Source organism: Podarcis liolepis (genome assembly GCF_965112155.1).
Source record: "Podarcis liolepis genome assembly, chromosome: 2".
NCBI lineage: Eukaryota > Metazoa > Chordata > Lepidosauria > Squamata > Lacertidae > Podarcis > Podarcis liolepis.
In genome coordinates, this window is record NC_139555.1 from 78,755,143 (window position 1) to 78,776,802 (window position 21,660).

The 21,660-nt window shown below is 40.6% G+C and overlaps 2 protein-coding genes across 26 annotated transcripts in view; one reads left to right on the forward strand and one right to left on the reverse strand.

The window, feature by feature from the left end:
* The window catches only part of CFAP92 (cilia and flagella associated protein 92 (putative)), a 332,392-nt gene that overhangs the window by 135,125 nt on the left and 175,607 nt on the right, over window positions 1-21,660 (forward strand). The window lies entirely within an intron of this gene.
* The window catches only part of IQSEC1 (IQ motif and Sec7 domain ArfGEF 1), a gene marked incomplete at its 5' end in the record, with an annotated part of 298,180 nt that overhangs the window by 54,176 nt on the left and 222,344 nt on the right, over window positions 1-21,660 (reverse strand). For 4 of the 25 annotated variants that reach the window (XM_083489198.1, XM_083489197.1, XM_083489195.1 and 1 more), the window contains one exon: window positions 19,774-20,411. The exons of 19 other annotated variants lie outside the window; for them this stretch is intronic. In XM_083489198.1, the coding sequence (XP_083345324.1) occupies window positions 19,774-19,838 (65 nt within the window). Of the gene's footprint in view, window positions 1-12,279; window positions 12,458-19,773; window positions 20,412-21,660 lie in introns of those variants that run through there. 2 more of the 25 variants (XM_083489199.1, XM_083489185.1) reach the window with 1 other exon arrangement.

Sequence of the window (21,660 nt, forward strand, 5' to 3'; positions counted from 1 at the left end):
AGGTATGACTGTACCTACTCTGGGGCCTGTTTATACTAAAACAGCCAGCAACAGCAGTAGTACCTGGCTTATGTGAAGGGGCCATACACAATGTTTCCATAAAGAAATAGAAGGCATTTTACAAAGGTTATTTATTTCAGGTTTACCAGAAAGGGGCTAACGTGGTGCTCATTCTCTTTGCATGCTCTTGCCTGTTGGCTTTTCAACAATAAAAAACAGAATTACATTTTTAACCTAATGTATGAAAATTGATACATGTTTTGTTATCAGTATCAAGGCTGTGTATCAGTAGCCACAACACGTGGCATCCAAGGGACTACTGGAATGGGCTTGCCATGCTAATGCATCATTTTAGATTTTAGCATCAATGGGAGGGATAGGTACAGTGAAAATGAACAAGTGTGGTCAAGCAGAATGGTTCCTAGCATATTATACTGTTTTACCCACAGTGAGTCAAGCTTCTGCTTCCACTGCAGCTGCTGAAACAGCACTTGAGAATTTTGATAAAAGACATAGTGTAAATAAATGACATTTATTCTAGCTGAAAGATGTGTCAAAGCCCTTGGAAGATACTAAAAACAGAAATGTCTAATAATGCATTCAGATGGTAAACCTTTGCCCATTTTGTCTATGGCAATACGGTGGTACCTCGGGTTACAGACGCTTCAGGTTACAGACTCCGTTAACCCAGAAATAGTACCTCGGGTTAAGAATTTGCTTCAGGATGAGAACAGAAATCGCATGGCGGCAGCGGTAGCAGGAGGCCCCATTAGCTAAAGTGGTACCTCGGGTTAAGAATAGTTTCAGGTTAAGAACGGACCTCCAGAACGAATTAAGTTCTTAACCCGAGGTACCGCTGTATTCACATTCTGCCCCATAGGAATTGGATCATTTTAAAAGTATGGCTTACTTGCCAAAATAGGAGTAAAGTCTCCACGTAGCGTGCAAATAAAAAACACAAATCCTACTGAATCATTTAAGTGCCCAAGTTGCTTGCTCTCTAAAACATTTTGTATTTTCCCCAATACGATCCTGTTGCATGGAGGAAACATTTCCATAAGTTTGAACAAACATTGTTCTTTGACATCCCATGATAGAACAAAAATATTTTGAAAGAAAATCTAAGCAAACCTAACCTAACCAGCAAAATAATCTACAATCAATTACAAATTTACTGTCTGCTATGTCTGCCAACTAATGAAGCTTATCAAATCACCAGAGACTCTCTTCCCCTTTAAATTGACAGATGAAGTGTGTGCACTCTTCTCAATTACTACCTTCAATCATTGATCCAGAATACTCATACTTTGCAGACAGCTGTTGTATAGTCAGTTGAAATCAGTAAGGGCCTTCATCAAGCTATTAAGAGTTGCGTTAACATTGTAGGATAAAAACTACAAGAAAAAAGTGGTTAAAAATCTTTGTGTCTGCTTGAATGTTTTAGTAACTCTGATTAATACTCTGAGGACCAGTCAAAATCTCAGAGGCTGGTTTTGAAATGTCTCCTTTTATATGTTTCTCTGTTCTGCACAAACCTCTTCTAATAGGATTCCTATTATGGATGGTGCATTATGGATTCCCACATATCTTGCTTAGAATAACACAAACCTTATTTTTACGTTTAAGGTTTCTACACAGATGAACATTGGCTATATTGAGTCAAAATACCTGCTAAACACTTATGCTTGCATATTTGCAATGTAACACAATGATTAAGTCTTTTGGGCATCTCAGTGGAGCAGACAATTGTAGGATAGGGTATACACACTTCTGTGCTGGAGCAATGAGCTTTAGGGCTGGTCTCAATGATCCAAATTTATAATAAATGCAGCATTAGAATAAATGTAGGCCACAGAAGAGAAACATGGTAGAATTTCTTTATCCCCGTTTTGCTACTGATCCAGATAACCAGTTGCTCAGAATAATTAAGTTATCTTGTGGTGCTGTAAATGCATAATAACCCAATTCTATGTATGAACCAAGTACCACCAAGCTTAATATCAGTTACTCTCAAAATGTGAAAAGTATTAAAGTCTAAGTGTGTGGTCTGTTTTCTGTTTTTGGCAAAAGACCATTGACTATGTAAATCCTTTTTGAACACCATTGCTCCTGCCATACTGTCTTCTTCCTCCTTAAGTCTATCCAATCCACCATCATAATGTAGCCTATCATAGAAAATATAGTTTCAGAGCATCATAAACAATCCTTTTCAGACTCAGTGTTCCAGTCACTGTAATATTCCTTAATACAGGCATTTAAAAGCATTCAGCATTTAAAGGATCTATGCATTTTAAGATCAGGTTCCTAAAGTAACCCCATAGGTAAAGGCTTTATTAAAAAAGTAAAAACTTTATTAAAAAAGTAAAAACCCCTTATGTAGGGTAACACCAGGTCATTTAAGTTTACTAGAAATGTCACGAAGGAAGCCAAGGTTCTTTTCTGTATGATCATGCACACATTGTGCAACAATGCACTGTGTGGAAACCATAAACCTATTAACTAAAAAGTCACTGTCCGTTCAAACAAACTTCCGGGTCAAAGACTGTGCTTGATTAATCAAAACCCACCCCAAATGTTTGCTCTGGTTTATTTCCCTGCAATGATGGCCCAAAACTACTACAATGCCCAGAACCAAGTCTTTAGGCTGACATACACAAATGCTAGAAGATTCTGAACAGTTTTCTACTCGCCTCAAAATGTCCTACTGCTTCTAACAATGATTTTATAATAGGTTTAAGACCTCTTGGCTGGTACAATTCTAGGAAACTACTGCAGTGTCAGTGAACAGAAATGAAACTCTCTTGAAGTGGCTAGAAACAAAAAGCATGGCAGCCATGGAAGCAGCTGTTATACTTAGAAACTTCTGAGATAGCAGAACTTGGGAAGTGGGGAGGAAGGAGAGGAAACACTTGAGCAGCAGAAGCAAACAGAAACCAACATAAATGAAACATATGATTTCCATTCATGATTTGGCACTAACTCAGCTTGACGCAGGCATCAAGCTAGATACTCTGCAGTAGTCACCCAGCCTACGGAGCACATGGAATTGTATTAATTGTGCTTTCCATGAACTGAGGCAGATGAGAGATGGGAGCTCTGGGTAAACCATGTGAGTTATCATTCAATGAGTCTTCTTCTCCAGCTTTCCCAACAGATTTCATCCAGTAGGAAGCAAACCTATCAAATTCTGACAGGCTGGAGGAAAGACCTCCTTTTAAATGCAGTTGACTACTTTCAATACTTAAGCATGAGTACTGTTCATGCATTCCAACTTTCTCAGAGGAGAACTTTTGCTTGAAACCTGTGATACATACGTTCTCCACATTAGTTGACCAACTCCTTTGACCAAAGAGGGCAGAGACTGTCAGAGGCAGACTTCTAGCTTTCAGGATCTACTCTTGCAGGTTCTACTCTTTTACCCACCAGCGGGAATCGGGTGTGCAAGGCATACACTTAGAGCAAAAGAATCCAGAGCCAGAACTAAACAGAGCTCACAATCCTTCCACTCCAGCTTACTGCACCTGCTCAATTTCTTCATTTCAGTGGTACAATTAAGGGAGGAGGACACTATCCTTCAAAATACCCAGCTATCTACTGGTAGATCCCAGTCCATCTTGCCCATATGAGCTAAAAAAAGATCGCAAGGAACACTGATATGACATATTCTCATTAGTATCTTAAGCATGGTATATGTCAGGGTGGACTGGGCAACCTCTTGGCCTAATTTAATGTGGATGGCAAGGAGGGCAAAAGTAACAAAAAGACTCTGGCTTTTCCTATGCACCCTCAGCTGAAAAAAGGTTGCCCACTCTTGATTTAGCAGACAGAGGTTGAATAAACAGGAAAACGGTTTTTGCTTATTTTGTTCAAAGGCTGTAACGCTTTTATCAGTAAATTAATCTGCTTGTGAGGGCACTGAGTTCAGAGTCCATAGGCAGATGAAATGCCACTTCTATGCATTATCTAAAAGGCTTAGATCAGCAAGAAAAACATTGGCCAGCTTCTTTTCCTTACAAATGCACAAGATCAGCTGTTTGTGCCAAAGCCAAAGAAAGGAAACCATCAAAGCCACATCACAGTAAGACCATATATCAGCTAGAGTTTTAATCGAGAATTGTTTAAGGCCAAATCCCAACAAGATACGACTCTTCTAAGAGATGAAACAGCAAGAAGGTTATTGGATGCCAGATGAGTTTATGGTAAATGTTACATCTGATGTCCGTATGGTTGCACTCAGTTGAGATTCCCCATTTCCCCCATCAGTAAGCACATGAATCTCTCCCTAAAAAGAGAGACCAGAATTTCAGAATAATGTCATGTGGACTGCAAAACCCTTTTAGCAAACAGATATATACAGCAACATTTTCAACTGAACTTCGGCTTTAGTAAGCAATCATCCAACTTAAGGTACCTATGAATAAAATATAGTTTATAACTGGGAGCATATAAAGATGAGATTAGGCTGGGGTGTGTGTGGAAATGCCTCTCCTCATAACTTTTCATTTTTAGATGAAAATGTGTGGGTTCTTAGGTTTAAGAACTAAAAATACTCATCTAAAAAGAGCTTAGTTGAGATTACCCTCAGATTCCAGGTGAGGCAGTGAAGGTTAAACAACTTGTAACTCTGGCTTCATCTATCCCAAACTGTCCAAGTCAGGCTTATGTGTTTAGTTGCCTTTACAAAACAACATTCTGCATAATAATAAGTAATAATTCTCAGAGGTATTCAATTTTTCTTTAAGTATCATATGTCATAGTTACAGTATTTGTTTTCCTGCAATAAAGTAAGGAATTATGCAGTCTCTGTACTTTAACTAGACAGTATGTTAAGTGATAATAAAGTATGTTAAACAATACTATGAAATTTGCTTCAGCTGCAAATTGATTTTCCCCTCCATGTTACCAAGAATTAACTAAAGTAGTACTATATGAATACACATTGTACTTGAAAAGAAACTTGTGGAGTAGGGGATCTTTCTGTCAAATTGCAAAGGTTATGTTTGGTATAGCTATCAAAGGTCAGTAAAAGCGTTGCAAAAAAGAGAGAGAATTATTTATATTGCTGAAAGGCATAAAGATGGAAAGGCCACAAATGTATAATCCAAAGATTGTGTATTCTGGATACTTACGCAGTGATAAAAATATTGGCCACTATCCAAAGAAACACACAACTATTTCTGCATGTCAAAGATGACTTTAAACATATGTTTCTCAAATAGCAGCCTCTGATACCACATGGGAAATCGCTTTTGAATTGGTGGTTTTCAAAAGCAGTTCATGATATGGCAAAGGGATGTGCTGTTCAACAGAAAAGAATAGCAACGGTGACTTTCTGCTGGGTCACACCTGACTGGCTCAGAACATAAGCTATTTCACAAAAATAGACTTTTAAAAACTTTTTTTTTTGGCACCAATCCATCATCCATAATCTTCTTTCTACCTATCCAGCTCTTCTAATCCTGTTCATTTACTGTCTCTACCTTTTAAACAATGCATATCCAGGTGGGGCAGCAGCAGAGCTCTGGCACAGGAAAACAGAGATGGGTGGACATCTGAAATCTCCTCCCCACTCCAACAAAGATGCTGGCATGCCAGTAGATAAGGCAAAAGTAGTGCTTGAGAAAGTTATCCCAATGGCTCCTACATTGGTGAGTATTATGCGCTCTCAAAACTTGAATCAGGGCTTGATTCCAGTGAGCCTGGCATCTCAAAAAAGAGGTAAAAAAAAAAAGAGGGGGGAAAAAGGCCTCATTAACCTTAGGTGCACTTGAAGAAGTGTAACCCACATGCATATGCTCCTTTAAGAATTATGCACATGCTCAGTAGCGAAGTGAAGTGTGGAGAGCTCCAGTATGGAGCAGGGAGTCTATAGTGAGAAAGAAATATGATTTCATCCTCAGTAGAATTCGGAACTAGTAGTTAGACAAGAGGCGCACCTAGCTACCTCCTTTCTGTAAAGTCCTGAAACCCTAGGATCAGGGTTTGGCAGTTTCCCTTTCCTTTCTGGAGCTATTAGAAGCCATATGGAGAATACCACTTTGGGATTACAAGATAGCATTTCCTTTTTGTGGCTAGCAAGAACAGGTTAAAGCTTAAAGACCAAACTGCATAAGAGAACTTTTGGAATTGAGTGTAAAGCCAGTAAAAGAGATTTCATGGCAACAGTCTGGAAGAAAGAACCTTGGTGGCCAGTAATCTAATGTTTATTTTATCAAGGTATTTATAGTGTCGGACACGACTAAACGACAAAAATACAGAATTTATAATGAAAACTTAGCTTGCCTCTGTGCTTTCCAGGCACAGTCCACATTTTAAAATTCTGTGTCAAAGAGCCCCCCCCCCCCCCGCTGGAGCTTTCTCTGTGAAGCCCCACTCTTTCAAGCTGAATCGGAGCAAACAACAATCCACAGAAACCCTGAATTGTTGTTTGTTGTGCTTCAGCTTTAAAGAATGAGGTTTCAAAGGGAAAGCTCTGGGGCAAAAAAGTGAGCACTTGGAAATAGAGCTTTAAAGCACAGACCTGTGCTTGGAAAGCCAGGGTGGGGGGAGGCAAGTGTGGATAAGCCTTAAGACAGGATATTGCTTGATGTATGCACCTTACATGTCTTTGCATCAGTCCTTTGTTGCTAGTGCCTCCAGAGACCCTAAATAAATAATATTGTTGAAAATACATAAAAGCAGAATAAAGTTTTATAAAGGGTTACTTCAGAAACCAGCAATCTTGAGCTGCTGTGATATAATGGCTGGCACAATAAACTTTCAGAATAATTGCAGAGTGTGGTTTCAATGGTTGCTTGCTTCGATGGCTTCTTTTAGACAGTTTCACAGAGTATAGGTGTTGCAGTAGCTATTCTCTTCGAATGGTCAACCAAGACAGCACAACTCTAGTGACCAGATACTGGGGAGAAAAATAAGGGATAGTTTTCTCCAGAATGATCTGCTTTAGAATTTCACATAGCATCTGACTCATCAGTGGTGGAGAAGTGATGGCTTAACCCAGCAAGCCATTTCTTACCATATGAAGCCTGCTCATCCAAGCACATCTGTAGCACAGCCTTTTGTGGAGCAGGGATTGGGTATGGGTGGAATGGTTGAGGAGCTAATAACAGCCCGTAAGCTGTTATTGGGGACCATTTGCCTGCCACAGAGACACCATTATCTAAAAGATGTGTCTGCCCCATTTGCCATACACAGCATGCAACTGTAGCATTTACAGCCCAAGCTACTATTTGTACTGCAACAACTGGGTAAGCCGGCTAACACTTCCCAGCCCTAATAGAAGGGGAGGGGGTAGCAGTTACGTCAACAGTATCTTGTAGCAAATAAGTATGCGTTAAGTATCACACCCACAGAATTAAATAGCGTATTTTTAGTGCAAGTGTGGTGTTTGAATTAATCACATCTGTCACACACAGCTATCTAGAAGCACTGACCTCACAACACAGAAGAGCAAGGAGAAAATCCACAGGTAATTTTATTTTTTAAAAGCAAGCAATGATTCCCATTAAAATTAAATCCACAATGTTAAACAAATCAACAAAATAAATAAATCGTAGGTTTAAAAACCGAAACATGCTTTGCAAGTCCGTAATTTAAGTTTTAACTCAGCAATAACAATAACAATAATTTGATAGCAACTTCGAGTGTCCAAAGCATTTCACATGCATTATCTGGTTGTAATCCTTATAGCAACACTGTAATGTAAGCCTGTATTATCCCACTTATTGCAGATGGAAAGGACTGTCATTGAGAGAGAACGACATCACAGCAGAGAAGAGATTCGAAAATGGGGACTCACAGTTCAGTCTCTAAGTCACTATGCCACTTTCAACTATTTCAGGCATAATTTTGCCATGTATAGCTCATTTGTGCTCTACAACTAACCCGGTCTGTGATATTATTAAAACAACCTCTAGTTATTTAAGCTGGCAATTTGCACTGAATACATTGCATTGAATATCTTTGTGGTAAGTATACTCTGAGAATTAAGGAGAATTACATGGCTTCTCTGAAGTTGAAAAAGAGATGGTAACCTGCACACACAGCTGAGAATGAATTTTCCACAGTGAAATAATCCTTTCCTTCATACCAGCCAACACTGTATTTCCACTTGACTGTGGACTCAGCTGCTATGTTGAGCCAGTCAGTGTGGGAGGCAACACTGGATGACATCCTTGTCTACAGAACATTCAATTTGCTGGTATTTAGGATCTGTAGGAAGCTAAGCATAAGCTTTCAGCTCTGTGACCCTTTTCAGTTCTTCACAGCAACATGCTTTTCCTAGTTGACACAGATTGGGTACTTTTGATAATTCATTTTTAAGCTTTAATTAAACTGCATTTAATGTTTCATGTGTTGAAATATACCATCCAGACAATGCAATTATACCAGGATATAAATGAAATAAAGTTAGTAAATTCTACTTCTAGGTTCATTCTGACAGTGATTTCTTCTCTGCTGCCTAAAATGAATGCCTATAAGATACAGTGCTAGTGGGAATGTTTTGACCAAGCTAATGTGTCCCTTTATTCATAGGCCAAGAGAACTGTGAGTAGGAAATCAGCAAACAAATAGCATACAAGCAGCCTCAAACAACAGTTGTACAGCTCAGTAAAACTCTGTGGAAACAGCAGAGGCAGCCTGCTCCTATGACTGTCAATCCAAGCAAGTTCAATGTGACTTACTCCCAAATACATGTGTACAAGATTGCAGACTTTTACGTAAACTGTTCAAAAAACTTAAAGGTTGGACAAAACATACTTTTTCTATTAAAAATGTATGGTCATATTCCCAAGCCACTGTATAACAATAGGGTAAATTGTCACTTCAACGCAATCCAACTCGTGAATTTATAATATTTTACATTTAGCTGAAACTTTAGATTCTTCTTTGACTGCTTTTAAGGTCTTTTAATTCTCTGGCAAATGATAAATTCAGAGAAGGTTGTTAATTACATGCATGTGGAAGAAAACCCATTTTATCTTATTAAAGCCACCACAGATTTTTATGTAAAATAGCAAAATGTGCATTTTAGCAGCGATAGAAGACCTAAGTAATATATACCACAGGTCCTCATTTTTATAAGTGCCCTAGAGTAAAACATTTTGCTTTCTCCCATGGAAGTTGGGGATCAACACCATGTTACACATCAATACATATACAAATATTACTGCTAAGTGAAGCGATATTGAGAGGAGGCAATATACAATATGAAGAGTTCCTAGATGTATCAGTGCGCTGCTTTTCATTGTAACTTCCCCAACCTCAAGCTCATACCCTCCAGCACGTTGAGGTGTAAACCCGGGACGTGCGTCTTCCAGGTTCGCACTGCCATGCGAGTCACATGACCTGCACAAGATCATAGCCCCCCCCCAGTGTATTTTTCTGTAGAAAATTTGAGGCACCAAAAATGGCCACCATGCTCTCTCTCACAAAAAAAACAGGTAACCGGAACCATTGAGGTGGGTATGCAAGCTGCGTGCTTTCAGACTGAGTGTTTGTATGTGCATTGTATGTATTTGATAGGAAGAAAAGCAGCTTGGGAAGGGAGTTACAGGAAGAAAGCAGTGGGCGAAGGGAAGGTTAAGAACTTGCTAGCAGCTTCTCCATACAAATGTCCTTCTCACAACAGCACTTTGCCTAGAAATGGTAATCCAGGCTGCACGCACTCACATACAGCATGTACTTCAGTCCTTTTTGAGAAATAAAGCAACAGTTTACTTTGCACGCACTTCTTAAAAAGAAGGAAGGTGCACTAGTAGGGTCTGACATGCCAGTCGCTATATTGGTCGAAAGCTGCCAACAGGCTTGTCAGCTATTATTTGAAGCCAAGAATGGCAATGTGTAGGTGGCAGCTTATCTCTTTTTATTTCATGAAGGCAGGGGCAAAGGCTGCTTGCCCTCTAGGCCTGCAGCAATTAGGTGCACAACTACTGGCACAGCATAGCTCTCTTACTGGCTGCCTGTTAGCTCTGTAGGACTTTCCCACCAGGAATACACTCAGTGGTAAGAGGCAAAGGTCGCTGCCTAGGAAGGGTTGCCTGTGACTGTGTCTTGCCAGATGCAAAAACAAGGGAATTCAAGCTGGTGAGACTTGAAAGACTGGCTTCCTACCTCTTTTGCACAAATTCGTGTGAACGGACTTAGGCTTCTTCACCACTGCCGTTACTTAAGTTTGTTTCTTTTTTAAAAAATTCCTTAAAAATAAGCTCTGAATATTTCACATATACAGAAACTTTACATCATGCTAAATGTTACATTTAAGAATTCCATGTTGTTGTTGTTTTAGAAAAACAAAAGCTTATTTCATAGTGTGAGGACCAATGTAGCATAAGCAGATATCTGCTCATGAAACAGAGGTTATTCCTCCTCTCCCCCTACAATAGCTACATGGGAGCCCTATGGAGCAGATTTTGAGCGGACATGGTGGAGCTGGAGGAGCGAGAAGAGAAACTGGAAGTCCTGCAATGCATGCAGATTTCCACTGCACAAACAGGCAGACATCACTGAATGTTGCCCACAGTTTCACAATAGCTGAACTAATTTGTTTTGTAATCAGCATATGCATCAAACCAACTGATCATTGAAGAATGTTTCTGTTCTACTAACCCCCCCCCCCCCCGCTGAACAATAAAAATGTTGTTCTAACAAAGTTAATGTTTGCAAAGAAAAAAACTACTTGACCATTTGACTTTTTTGTTTTTTTTAAAAAATAATTTTAAGTAACAAAACATATCCATACAAGGAAAGCAGCGCTTAGTAGTAGTACAGAAAAGAAAGAAAAATAGCGATAGATGGCTGTAGTTTTAGACATTCCAAGAAAGGCAACCCAATAAAAGTGTCTCTCTAAAAAGTTCCATGAGTAATGGAGGGTGTAAATATGTTCAACTGTCTTAACCAAGCCGATAAAAGAATGCCATGTCGTACAGAAGGTGTGAGTCTATAAGCATGTCCATAAGAATGATGTTGCATACTTGAGAAATCCATGCTTCAAAAAGATTTGCATTTAAAGTTCTCCATTTTTTTGAAAGCACTAATCTAGCTGAGGCTAATAAATGGAGGATGAGGTCTTTATTGGTTATCTTCTTAATCTGAGGAGTAAAATATGATAGTAGGGCTAATTTGGGTCTAGTTATAGTGATTGCACGATCATGAGCCTGGTTCTGGCTGGGGAGGGTGGGATATAAATTTTTAAAAAATATGTATTTATTATTATTAGATTATTATTTTGAAAAACTTTCTCCTAAAAGGGAATAATTTTTTGATAAAACCACATGTGTACAAGAGAGCCGGGTAAATGGCATTCCCACCAGCAAAGGTTGGATGTTTTATGATTCATTCTATAATCTGGCTGGGCACATGTAGCAGTGAGGTACTATTTTTAAAGCATTTTATTGAGCTCTAATCGAGATTTATTCCAAAGTTGTTCCTTTTAACATTTGGCAGTATTTGATCAGACAACTATCCATTCCCCCCCCCCTTTTTTCTTGACTGGTCAACTGACCTATCGTGTATGGCACACTAGTATTCCAGTATGAACAAGTCAGGGAACAGGGGCAGTTTTACCATGAAACAATGTAAAGCAAGTTTTATCAACTAACCCAGCAGTTTCCACAAGCTCATTTGTGAAAGAAATGAGTTCTAAGCTGGAGTAGTTGTTGATGGACCTCAAGTGGGCTGCATGTGTAATTCTCGTATGTTCTGTAAATACAGATCTACTGCAGTCTCGTGTAAGATTCCCTTATTGTCCTGAAAAACTATTTACTTTATCCCCATAAAATTGAATGGATACCATACTTGCCTAAAATAAGAGAAATGAAATCGGGAAACTACTTTGGAAAGAGCAAAACTTGTTCCTGACCGCAGAACAAACATCCCGAGTGAAAAGGATGTTGCTATGAATTTACTTTATCCCAGAGAACTCAATGAAAGTCACTAAGAATCAAACCTGCTTCTTCATCACAGCTCCAATTTGTGGTCAGAAAACAGGTGACGCAACACCCAAAAGAGTTCTGAGTGTCACCGATAAACACACAAGTTAAACTAATTAAGTTAAGAGTCACAAGTGAATGTTCGCTTACATGTTCTTCAGAACAACAACAAAAAACCAAACACCTGAACATCTGTTTCATTGCTTTTAGGAATCTTGATACCCATAGCAAATACCAGAACATAAGAGCTATCCATTTAAAATGAATTAACCAACAGATACCTCACAGTTAATAGGAATCTGCACACACAGTGCCTTACTGTATTTTGTTTCTTTTTTCTTGTTCTTACCTATTCAGAGAAACTGTTTCCATGACCAATTATCGGAGAAAACACAAAGAGGCGGTGGTTAGCTTTTAGCAGCTAGAAGCATTTCGCTCATGTTGAAAATCACAGATAATGTTTTCTCTTGGTATAATGTAAAATCAAATGGCTGATTGCTCAAGCACTCTCTTGTCAAGTGCTATTACAACTGGAAAAAAACATCCTCTAAAACTGATGTCACACTGTTTCACAACTATGGTGTTTCCCAACTAAGAGGAAAGGCCACGACAACACAACCACGATGCAAAACTAGAAACCTGGCAAATCTGCCCCAGTCAAGACTTTTTGCAACATGCAATACTACCAAAGGTAACGTATATGCTATGTTTATAAGTAGTACTACAGTTCTTTAATGCTATCACACAACACCACATGACAGTGAAAGAAGTGAAAAGTAATTACATGAGCTGACATTTGATCAGGATCCCAGATTAAGATTTCATACCTTTACAGAAAAAGCTCTTGAATCTTTAGGAGCAACAGATGATCAGTAACAACGTGAATGGTAGACCCTTCCAAGAGGAAGCAGAGGCGTTCCTAATTCAATTCACTTTAAAGTCAGAAGGGAAGAGTGCTGCTAACTGAATCACTGCATTACTTCCGGCAGCTTTGTCTCAGAATACTCCTGTACATGTGTAATGACCTAGCATGACCCTGCTTAACTTGCAGGATCATCACAGCCGGGCAACTACAGCTACAGACTATACTCTTCAGCACCCTTTAGGACAACTTCCGAATGCTTCTCTAAAGCGATTACTCAGAGTTACAAATCACAGACCCAAATATGCACATGAAATTTCCCAAAGGTTTAGATGTGGTTTTATATACCCTTTTATGAGACCTTATATCAGGTGTGAATTTCTGGAATCTAGCCACTTCTAAACTAGCTTACCTCTGGCCTTTGCTTCTTTAAAGAACTCACATAAAAAACAAGTTGAGAGTACATATCTTTCACCACAAGGATTCTTCTTGCACTTTGTTCTAGATCAGTGTTTCACAACCTTTTCCTGACCATGGCCCCCTTCTGATCTTGTTTCCTTTCTGTGGGCCCCCCATGCGTGTAGCCGGGGGGGGGGGCAGGGGGCAGCTGCCCCTCCAATAAGTAAAATACAAATCTGAGGTTCAGACCCCCCTAACAGAAGTCTGTCCACCCTAACACCCCCCCCCAGGGGCTATATGGCTGCTGGTTGGGAAACACAGCTCTAGATGAAGATACTCTACTAAAAAAGATAAATTTATCTGAGATAACCCAAAAAAATCCAAGTCATCAGCTGGCAAGATTTCTGTCTGGAGAAAAGGATAGTAAGCAAGGCTAACTGAGTCCATAGGTGAACTTCAACATCTACAACAGGATGGTCTGAAGAAGCAAATAAACCACTAATCTTACTAAAAATACATACTGTCAACGGTGCTTTAAAAAATTTGTTTTTCAAGTAATACACACGGTTCACACAGCATCAGCTTGTGATCCATTAAAGACAAAAACAGAGACGGAGGATGTGCCTGGATGGCTACACCTCACTTGGCTGATCTTCTCCTACCTCACAGATAGTTGCTGAAATTGTACCAAGGGGTGTGTACATGCAAATTTGTGTATGTAAAACTGATTGTTCATACATTCTTCCTCATTTTCTGTTTTCATACATTCATCTTCTGAAGAAGGAAAAACCAATCAAAGGTTAGAACAGGGGTAGGCAACCTAAGGCCCATGGGCCACAAGCAGCCCATGGGGGTCATTTAACCGGTCCACAAGCTGCCCCTGAACTGATCCGCCTGCTTGGCGAGTCCCCGCACGCTGCGCTAAACCGGCACAGCGCGGCACAGGGACTCGCTTCCATGCCGCTGGAAATCGTGTCTGTGCAGACGCCGGAAATTGTGGGCACTCGGGCGAACGCGCAATCCAGCCCACAGAGGCATCTCCACTGGAGTGAACCGGCCCAGGCAATGTAAACCTTGCCAACCTCTGGGTTAGAAGGATATAGTGCTTCAGAGACTACAGAATTAAGGGATTTGCAACTGAACTATTAAAGGTTCTTCATTTCCAGCAGCCTAATAGCCAGTGTTGTTAGCATTTCATCTAGGAGACTGTAGGCTGGTTCAGAAGAAGCAATCTCAACTAAATAAACCATAGTTTATTAAGCTGAGAGTTGGGCCAGGCACTCCTGCCTCCTTCACTCTGTTACTGGAACTAAAAATTTCCAGGATTTATTACACCATAGTTTTTATCCGATTTTATATTATGGCAAGTACGCCCAGATGAAAACACAATTTCCTGGTTGGAATGTAGAGGAAAATGATTTCATAAACTTAGAAGACCCCAATTCTGGCATGAATGCAAAGAGAGAAGAGAAAATGCAAGCTCAATGAAAAGCCAAGATAGTTATTTCTGAAACAGCCCTGTATGACCTGCCTAAGTAACTGGAAATGAAATTTACTAGCTTCTCTTTATTCCTGCAAATTCGAACAATTTCAAAACACAGGTGCCATGTACCACTGTATAGAAGGAAGTCTGCGGTATCTGCCATACTGTGAAACCTTTTGAAATAGTAAAAGTTGAAATCTGAGACATCTTTAAATATATTTATATATAAGCTTTAAAGTTATTGGAATTTGACAAGCAACTCTAAAAACTATTAGCAATAACCCATAAGGAATTTGTGATATTGCATAATGCAGCACCAACTTAAACCAACTTAAACACCCTAAACACCAGGTCAGTAATTTACTGTTTGCCAGAAATGAGGGCAATATATGGCTGTTGCATTTTTCCATCCTACATGCATGCATATTTATGCATGCATGCATGCATAAAGTACTTTTTTTATTTGAAGAATATGGCTAGATATCTTTTCAAAATGAGAGCAAGCGCATCAAGTGATACTGAGGGCAATCCTAGTAGTAATTTGGAATCGCTGTCCGAACAACCTGGAGAAGACTCGTTTAATTCGACACCAGTAGCAAGCCCAGGCAAACCTCCAAAAAAGAAAGTTTGTCAACAATATGTGGATAGATATCTGAGTTGGTTTCACATGGACTGGAGATGAAAACATCTGTCAGCCTATGCGTTTGATCTGTGGTGAGAAGCTTTCCAGTTCCAATATGGCCCCAAACAAGATGAAAAAATATTGGTGAGCAATTTTTTGTTCTGAAAATGTGGCTCAGAGAAAAAAGTTTGAGATCCACTGGCCTAGAGGGGCATGTCTCCATTTTTTTCTTGATGAGCCACCTCTCCATGGAAGACAACTGCAGAGCTGTCTCCACCTCCCAATCCTCTGTCACTTCAGATCTTGCCCTGGAGCCCTCCTTGTCCATAGTTTCTGACAGACTTTTCTCTTCTATGAGCAGTGAAGAGGAAGCCTCTGGAACTCCTACGACAGCACAGCCAGATATGTCCAGAGGCGGGGGCTGCAGGCTCTGTCAACTGGACTCTACTCCCATTCAACATCCTCTTCCTCAAGTGCCTGCCACTCCTGGTCTTAATCAAGAGTATTCTGAGAGAAACATGACAACTGCTTTGTTATCATCTGATGGTGATGAAGTGATCACCTGTTACATTCTGGATATTATTTAAACCACAAGCTGACTCTTGGCTGTGAGTCCTGGAAGACCTGCTCCCTGCCTTGCAGGCCTTTTCCTACATGGCCTGGGAAGACGGGACTCTGACTGACTCCAGTTACAAAAATTGAAGCTGTTGAACAGACCCTTGAGCGGGAATATTGTTTAGCGGTTTTGGGGAGGAGGGGGTTGTTGTTACTAATATCAATATTAATTTCTGGATCTTTACTTTAAATCTTATTATGTGGAAATTGTTTAATTTGGTTGTGTACTTTTGATGTTTTATTTACTGTTTATGACTACTTTTGTTATGTTTGTAATTACAGTGGTACCTCGGGTTACAAACACTTCGGGTCACAGACTCTGCTAACCCGGAAGTAGTACCTTGGGTTAAGAACTTTACCTCAGGTTGGGTCTTTAGTGTTAACAAACAAACAATAAAACATATATTGGTCTTAAGAAAATTATGTGTCTATGGTTATTCCTGTGTATAATTCGGCATTTGTGTTTTTTGTTTTTTCTTGCTGTAGCAATAAAAATTTAAAAAAATAAAAAAATAAGAACTTTACCTCAGGATGAGAACAGAAATCGCGCGGCAGCGGCAGGCCCCATTAGCTAAAGTCGTACCTCAGGTTAAGAACAATATCAGGTTAAGGACAGACCTCCGGAACAAATTAAGTTCATAACCAGAGGTACCACTGTATGCATTTTTTAATGCTATAAGCTGCCCTGAGAGTGGCATACTATGGAAAAGCGGCATACAAATAAATACATAATTTTAAGTACTATACAAAAAGGAGAAGCCTAGACTACACATACTTTTTCTCAACTGTGTTTAAATTCTGTAAAATTCAATCATTTGAAGCAATAAAACTTATTATCTGAGTGAAGAAGATTCCCTGAGAACAAATGACAATAAACTAAATTCTTCATAATTCATTTTGTTTCAAGCACCACATATAATCAAGTCTTCCTGAAAGGAACATAAAATATGTCAATTACAAAAATGATCTGGTAGAAGAGGGCAGTTCTGCCAAGAAGAAATATTCACCCAAGACACTTAGCATATCCCCCAAGGCAAGCTCCCTAAATCTTTCTCCTCTTAAAATAATAGTAAAATAATTTTTAACAAAATAAGTCATGAAATAACTCATCTTATGAATCTTTTTCGATCAGTAAATGCAGGCAACCAGCTCTGGAGGGATGAGCTTTATCTGGATGCCCTTGCCATAAGAGGCACGGCCTTCCCAACAGTGGCACCATGGTTATGGAATGCTCTTGTGTGGTACTTACATTTTTGGTACCAGTTGAAACCTTGTTTTTACCAAGCCTGTTAACACCTTTCACATGCACCAGGTTGCTCCCAAGATTGAGGGGGCCCGGCACATGTGTTGTGCACAGCACGTGTGTGGTGTCAAATGCGTTACACATTGCAATGGAGGCGGCCAAGCACTCTTGAGGAGCCGGCCACTGGACCAGACGGTGCATGACATCACATGCACACAACGAGCGCAGGGTCACCTCAACATTAAGATGGCCCAGCCACCTTAAAACAAATATTGAGGGGGCTGAGGTGCTTTCGGTCTCCTAGAGTTGGAACACCTGACACCTTCACATGCTCTGAAACTGGTTCAATGTTGCATTAAGTGGATTTTATGTCACTGTGGGTTTTTTATGAATTGTATTTTACTGATATTTGTAAATCACCCCCTATATATTACATTGGTTAAACAGAACATAATTGTACAGTGTTCCGTGTGCTGGAAGATGCATACATGCTACCTAGAACAGCTTCAAAACAATCACCAAACTCACAATAACTATGCCACTCAAGTGTGTATTTTTGTGAACATGGTTTCAGACTCACTTGAAGGTGTGGTAGAATCCACACAACCTCCAGTGATCCGTCACTATTTAGTACCCCATTCTTGTCCTCACCTCTTTCAAAGCATGTAATCAAGGAGGTATAAGCTATCTTAAACCATCATATCATTGGTATGGCAGAAATCTCATATCACTGTGAAGTAGTATAGTGTAGCCAGTGTGGTGTAGTGGTTAAGAGCGGTAGTCACGTAATCTGGGAAACCGGGTTCGCGTCTCCGCTCCTCCACATGCAGCTGCTGGGTGACCTTGGGCCAGTCACACTTCTGTGAAGTCTCTCAGCCCCACTCACCTCACAGAGTGTTTGTTGTGGGGGAGGAAGGGAAAGGAGAATGTTAGCCGCTTTGAGACTCCTGAAGGGGAGTGAAAGGCGGGATATCAAATCCAAACTCTTCTTCTAGTATCATGCCCATTGGCACATTCTCACTAAGGAACACCAACAGGGTGCTGCTCCTGATTGTAACCATCACAAATATTTCCAGGAAAAGAAAGATAGCAACCACTTGCCACATTACCATGATAGATAAAAACCACTCCCAGAAAAATATAATTTCTTTCAACACTCACCTGGAATATTTCCAAAAATGCACCCCTTTTGTGGGAGATGAATGGCCCTGTGAGAGCGGCTGAGCATTTTCAACTCTGTAGTGATTTTCAACTCTGAACATAGGCTTAATTCAACTGAAGCCCTCAACATTTGTAACTCAATGTATAGTTGAAGTCACTGATTTATGTTCTCTTTAACAACCCTTGAATGTGACAAAATATAGAGCAGCACAAAATAATCGTACCCATGTTTGCTCAGAAGCAAGCCCCACTGATTTCAGTGGTGTAGTGGTTATAGAGTCAGATTGGGGCTGGAGAGACTCAGGTTTTCATCCCCATTCATCCCCAAAAGTCATGGGGCAATTTTGGGCTGGTCACTATCCTGGTCTAATCTACCTCACAGGGTTGTTGCAAAGATAAAGGGGAAAGCAATGTATACCACCTTCAGCTTCTTGGAGAAAGGCAGGCTCTAACAGTAGAAAATCCATTTTTAAAGTGTGTTTAGAACTGCAATTATTGATGCAAAGACAGACATTTGTCTTCATAATGGCTGGGTTTTTGTTAAATGAATAATGAAAATGCGTAAGAAAGGTATTGTGTGAGGAAAAAATGGAGGAGGCATTGAGATGCTGCAAATATATGGAACAAGTAATGTCTTTTAAATGATTCTGCTGCCAGTTTCATATTGTAAGAGCTGTGTGGTTAAGGAGTTAAACAACTTTAAATTCCACATTCAAATGAATAAGATGTTAATTTGAATTCTGTGAAGGACAGATGGCATTGCAGTAAGATTTTTTTTTCTTTTTTGAAAGTCAAATAAATGAGCTATGGAATATAAAGGCTCCTAAAATGACAACATACACTGGAAACAAAGCTACAGTTGGCTGTAATCAAGACACATTTGCAAAACATTTAAAACTTTGCAGCAGGGTTTATTACATCCTGCAATATGCAAACAGAACCCTTTGCATGCATACAATGGTGCAGAAAAAAATCAGGAAGGTACACACTGTGGCATTTTTAAATATGCATTCAGTTTTTATAAGTAAAACTGAATGCATATTTATGTGACCAACAGCTGTCATTTCTACATTGGCATTTGGGATACTAGCTAGAATAAAATTCTGTAGAAAATGATTTCGCTTTCACAGTGGAAGGAAAAGGAAGAAAAAGTACGCGAGATTGAGCACTATAAAGCCCTTTGTGTCACGGGATTAGTATTGTATGTATGTGCAGCAGCCGATCGTTTTGCTCGCCTGCTTGCTTAAACACACGCTCGGTCCTCTCTCCCTTCCACCAACACACTAAACCAGTGTTCGGAACTAATTTTAAACAAAGCTGTTCCGAGGCTGGAACTGAAACACAAAGCAACCAAAAAGAAAAAGGGAGAGAGAGAAAAAAATTCCTTCCCCTCCAAGCTCGACTCTTTTTGCTTTAGGAAACCCACGCTGCTGCTTCCAATAGAGGGTAATGGCTTACCAGCTGTCAAGCTCCAGCTCCAGCAGTGACTGAGTCCTCTCCGAGTTACAATGCAAGCACCACATGGCTGGAGAGAGAAGTCACAAGGAGGGGCCCCCGAGCTGCCAGCATATCCTTCCCCGGGGGCTCCCCTAACACCTCCGGGCCCGCGCTGAGGCAGCCGAGAGAGGCAACTGGGGCTGGGGGCACGGCACCGAGGAGCGCCCCAAACTCGCCTCCGTGGGCGAGGAGGGAGCAGCTCAGGAGGGGGTCCGGGAAAGGCGCGGGCACTCGCGAGGTCCACCCTCTCAAGCTCCGCCGCGCGCGCGCACACACACAGAGGGAGGCTCTCGCTCGCGCGCGCGCTCCCGCCCCTCCACTCACACACGCTTACACATCCATTCCGCTAGAAGCGCGAGCTGGGAATACAAATGCCAGAGCTGGGAGGGGTAACATTGATCTTATTAAGCCGAGGCTGGTTTCCAGGACGGGGTGAGGGGGGCGCGGGTGGAAGAGGCAAGGGGGGGCCGGTAGGGACCGCCACAGGAAGGGTGTGTGTGTGTCCGTGTGTCCCGCTCTCCTTGTCCTTTTGGCACTGCAGGAATGTGACAAGGAGGAGGAGAAGGCAGGAGCAGCCGCCTCCCGCTCGCCCGCTTGACTCCCCGCTTCTCTTCACGTGACGGAAAGAGCGGGGGCTCTGGCAGCGCTATTAATAGCTGCATTCAGACTGGGAAAGGCAGGCTTCATTGCTATTCAGCAGCTTCGCTGTCACTGGAAGCTGCTGCTCCCCCAGGCAGGCACACACTTGGCTTGGGTAGCAACAAATGTTTGCGTTGGCTTGGAAAGCGCCTGGAGCTGCTTTCAGAGACCCTCATTCTTTCCTCCTCTCTGTGCCCCCGCCCCATTTTGGTTTCCCCGGTTTTGCTTCAGCTGGGATGCTTTGCAATATAAGCGATGCATGCCTTCTTCTTATCTTTGGGAAGGGCGTCTTTCGGACGTAATTGCTCCTAGAGTTAATTAAAACTAAAATCTTAAGATAAAAGGACTGCGGAACTCTTTATTATAAACGGCAAGCTGACGACTCCCAAGCGCCTGCAGCTGGAGCAGTTTAAGAGCTGCTTGCACAGAGATGAATGACTACGAAATGAACGTTGGGGTGTGTAAGGCCTTGTACCTTTGGACTGTGCCCATCTCGCAGCTTTGAGATGGTTTTGTTTTTAAGCCAGTAAAACTTTAACGTGTGGGGGTTATGGCAAGACAGTAAAGATGTGATTTTTGAATCAAAGTACACCCACACATGCAACAAAGGGAAACTTCTTTTTTTCATGTTGCTTTTGCTACCACATTGAAATAATTGTTTATGTGAATCAGACCAGCACTTCTGTTTAGCTTCTCAATGAGGCTTACTCAAAGTGTTAACAACGACCCTATATATTGCTGTATATCAAAAACTAAAAACTCACAGTATAAGGTAAGGTGACATATTTATACATTCTCCTCAGTCTTTTGATATTTCCCCTTTAAACTTAGGCAGATTAAATACTTCTTTACATTTTTTGCTTTTCACTGCTTTAAAAAATCAATGCACACAGCATTCTTTTGAACTCCTTTGAGCTTTTTTTTTGAAAACAGAGTAAAGACTACAAACTTCAAAAAATCTACTCCTTTATTTTTGTGCAATGACACCACTTTATCTATTCAAACCTACTATTCCTCGTGCATAAAGTAAGGAAACAAACCTGAGTCCCCCTTGCCCACTTTAAAAAAAAACACTGAAGAAAAAGTTGCTCACAAAAATAAATTCATCTGTGTCAGCTATTGCACAAAGACTTGTAACAAAAATTGCTCTCAACCTCCACACATTTGTTCCAGGCACGTGGCTTCAAAATTATGATTTGGCTAGAATAG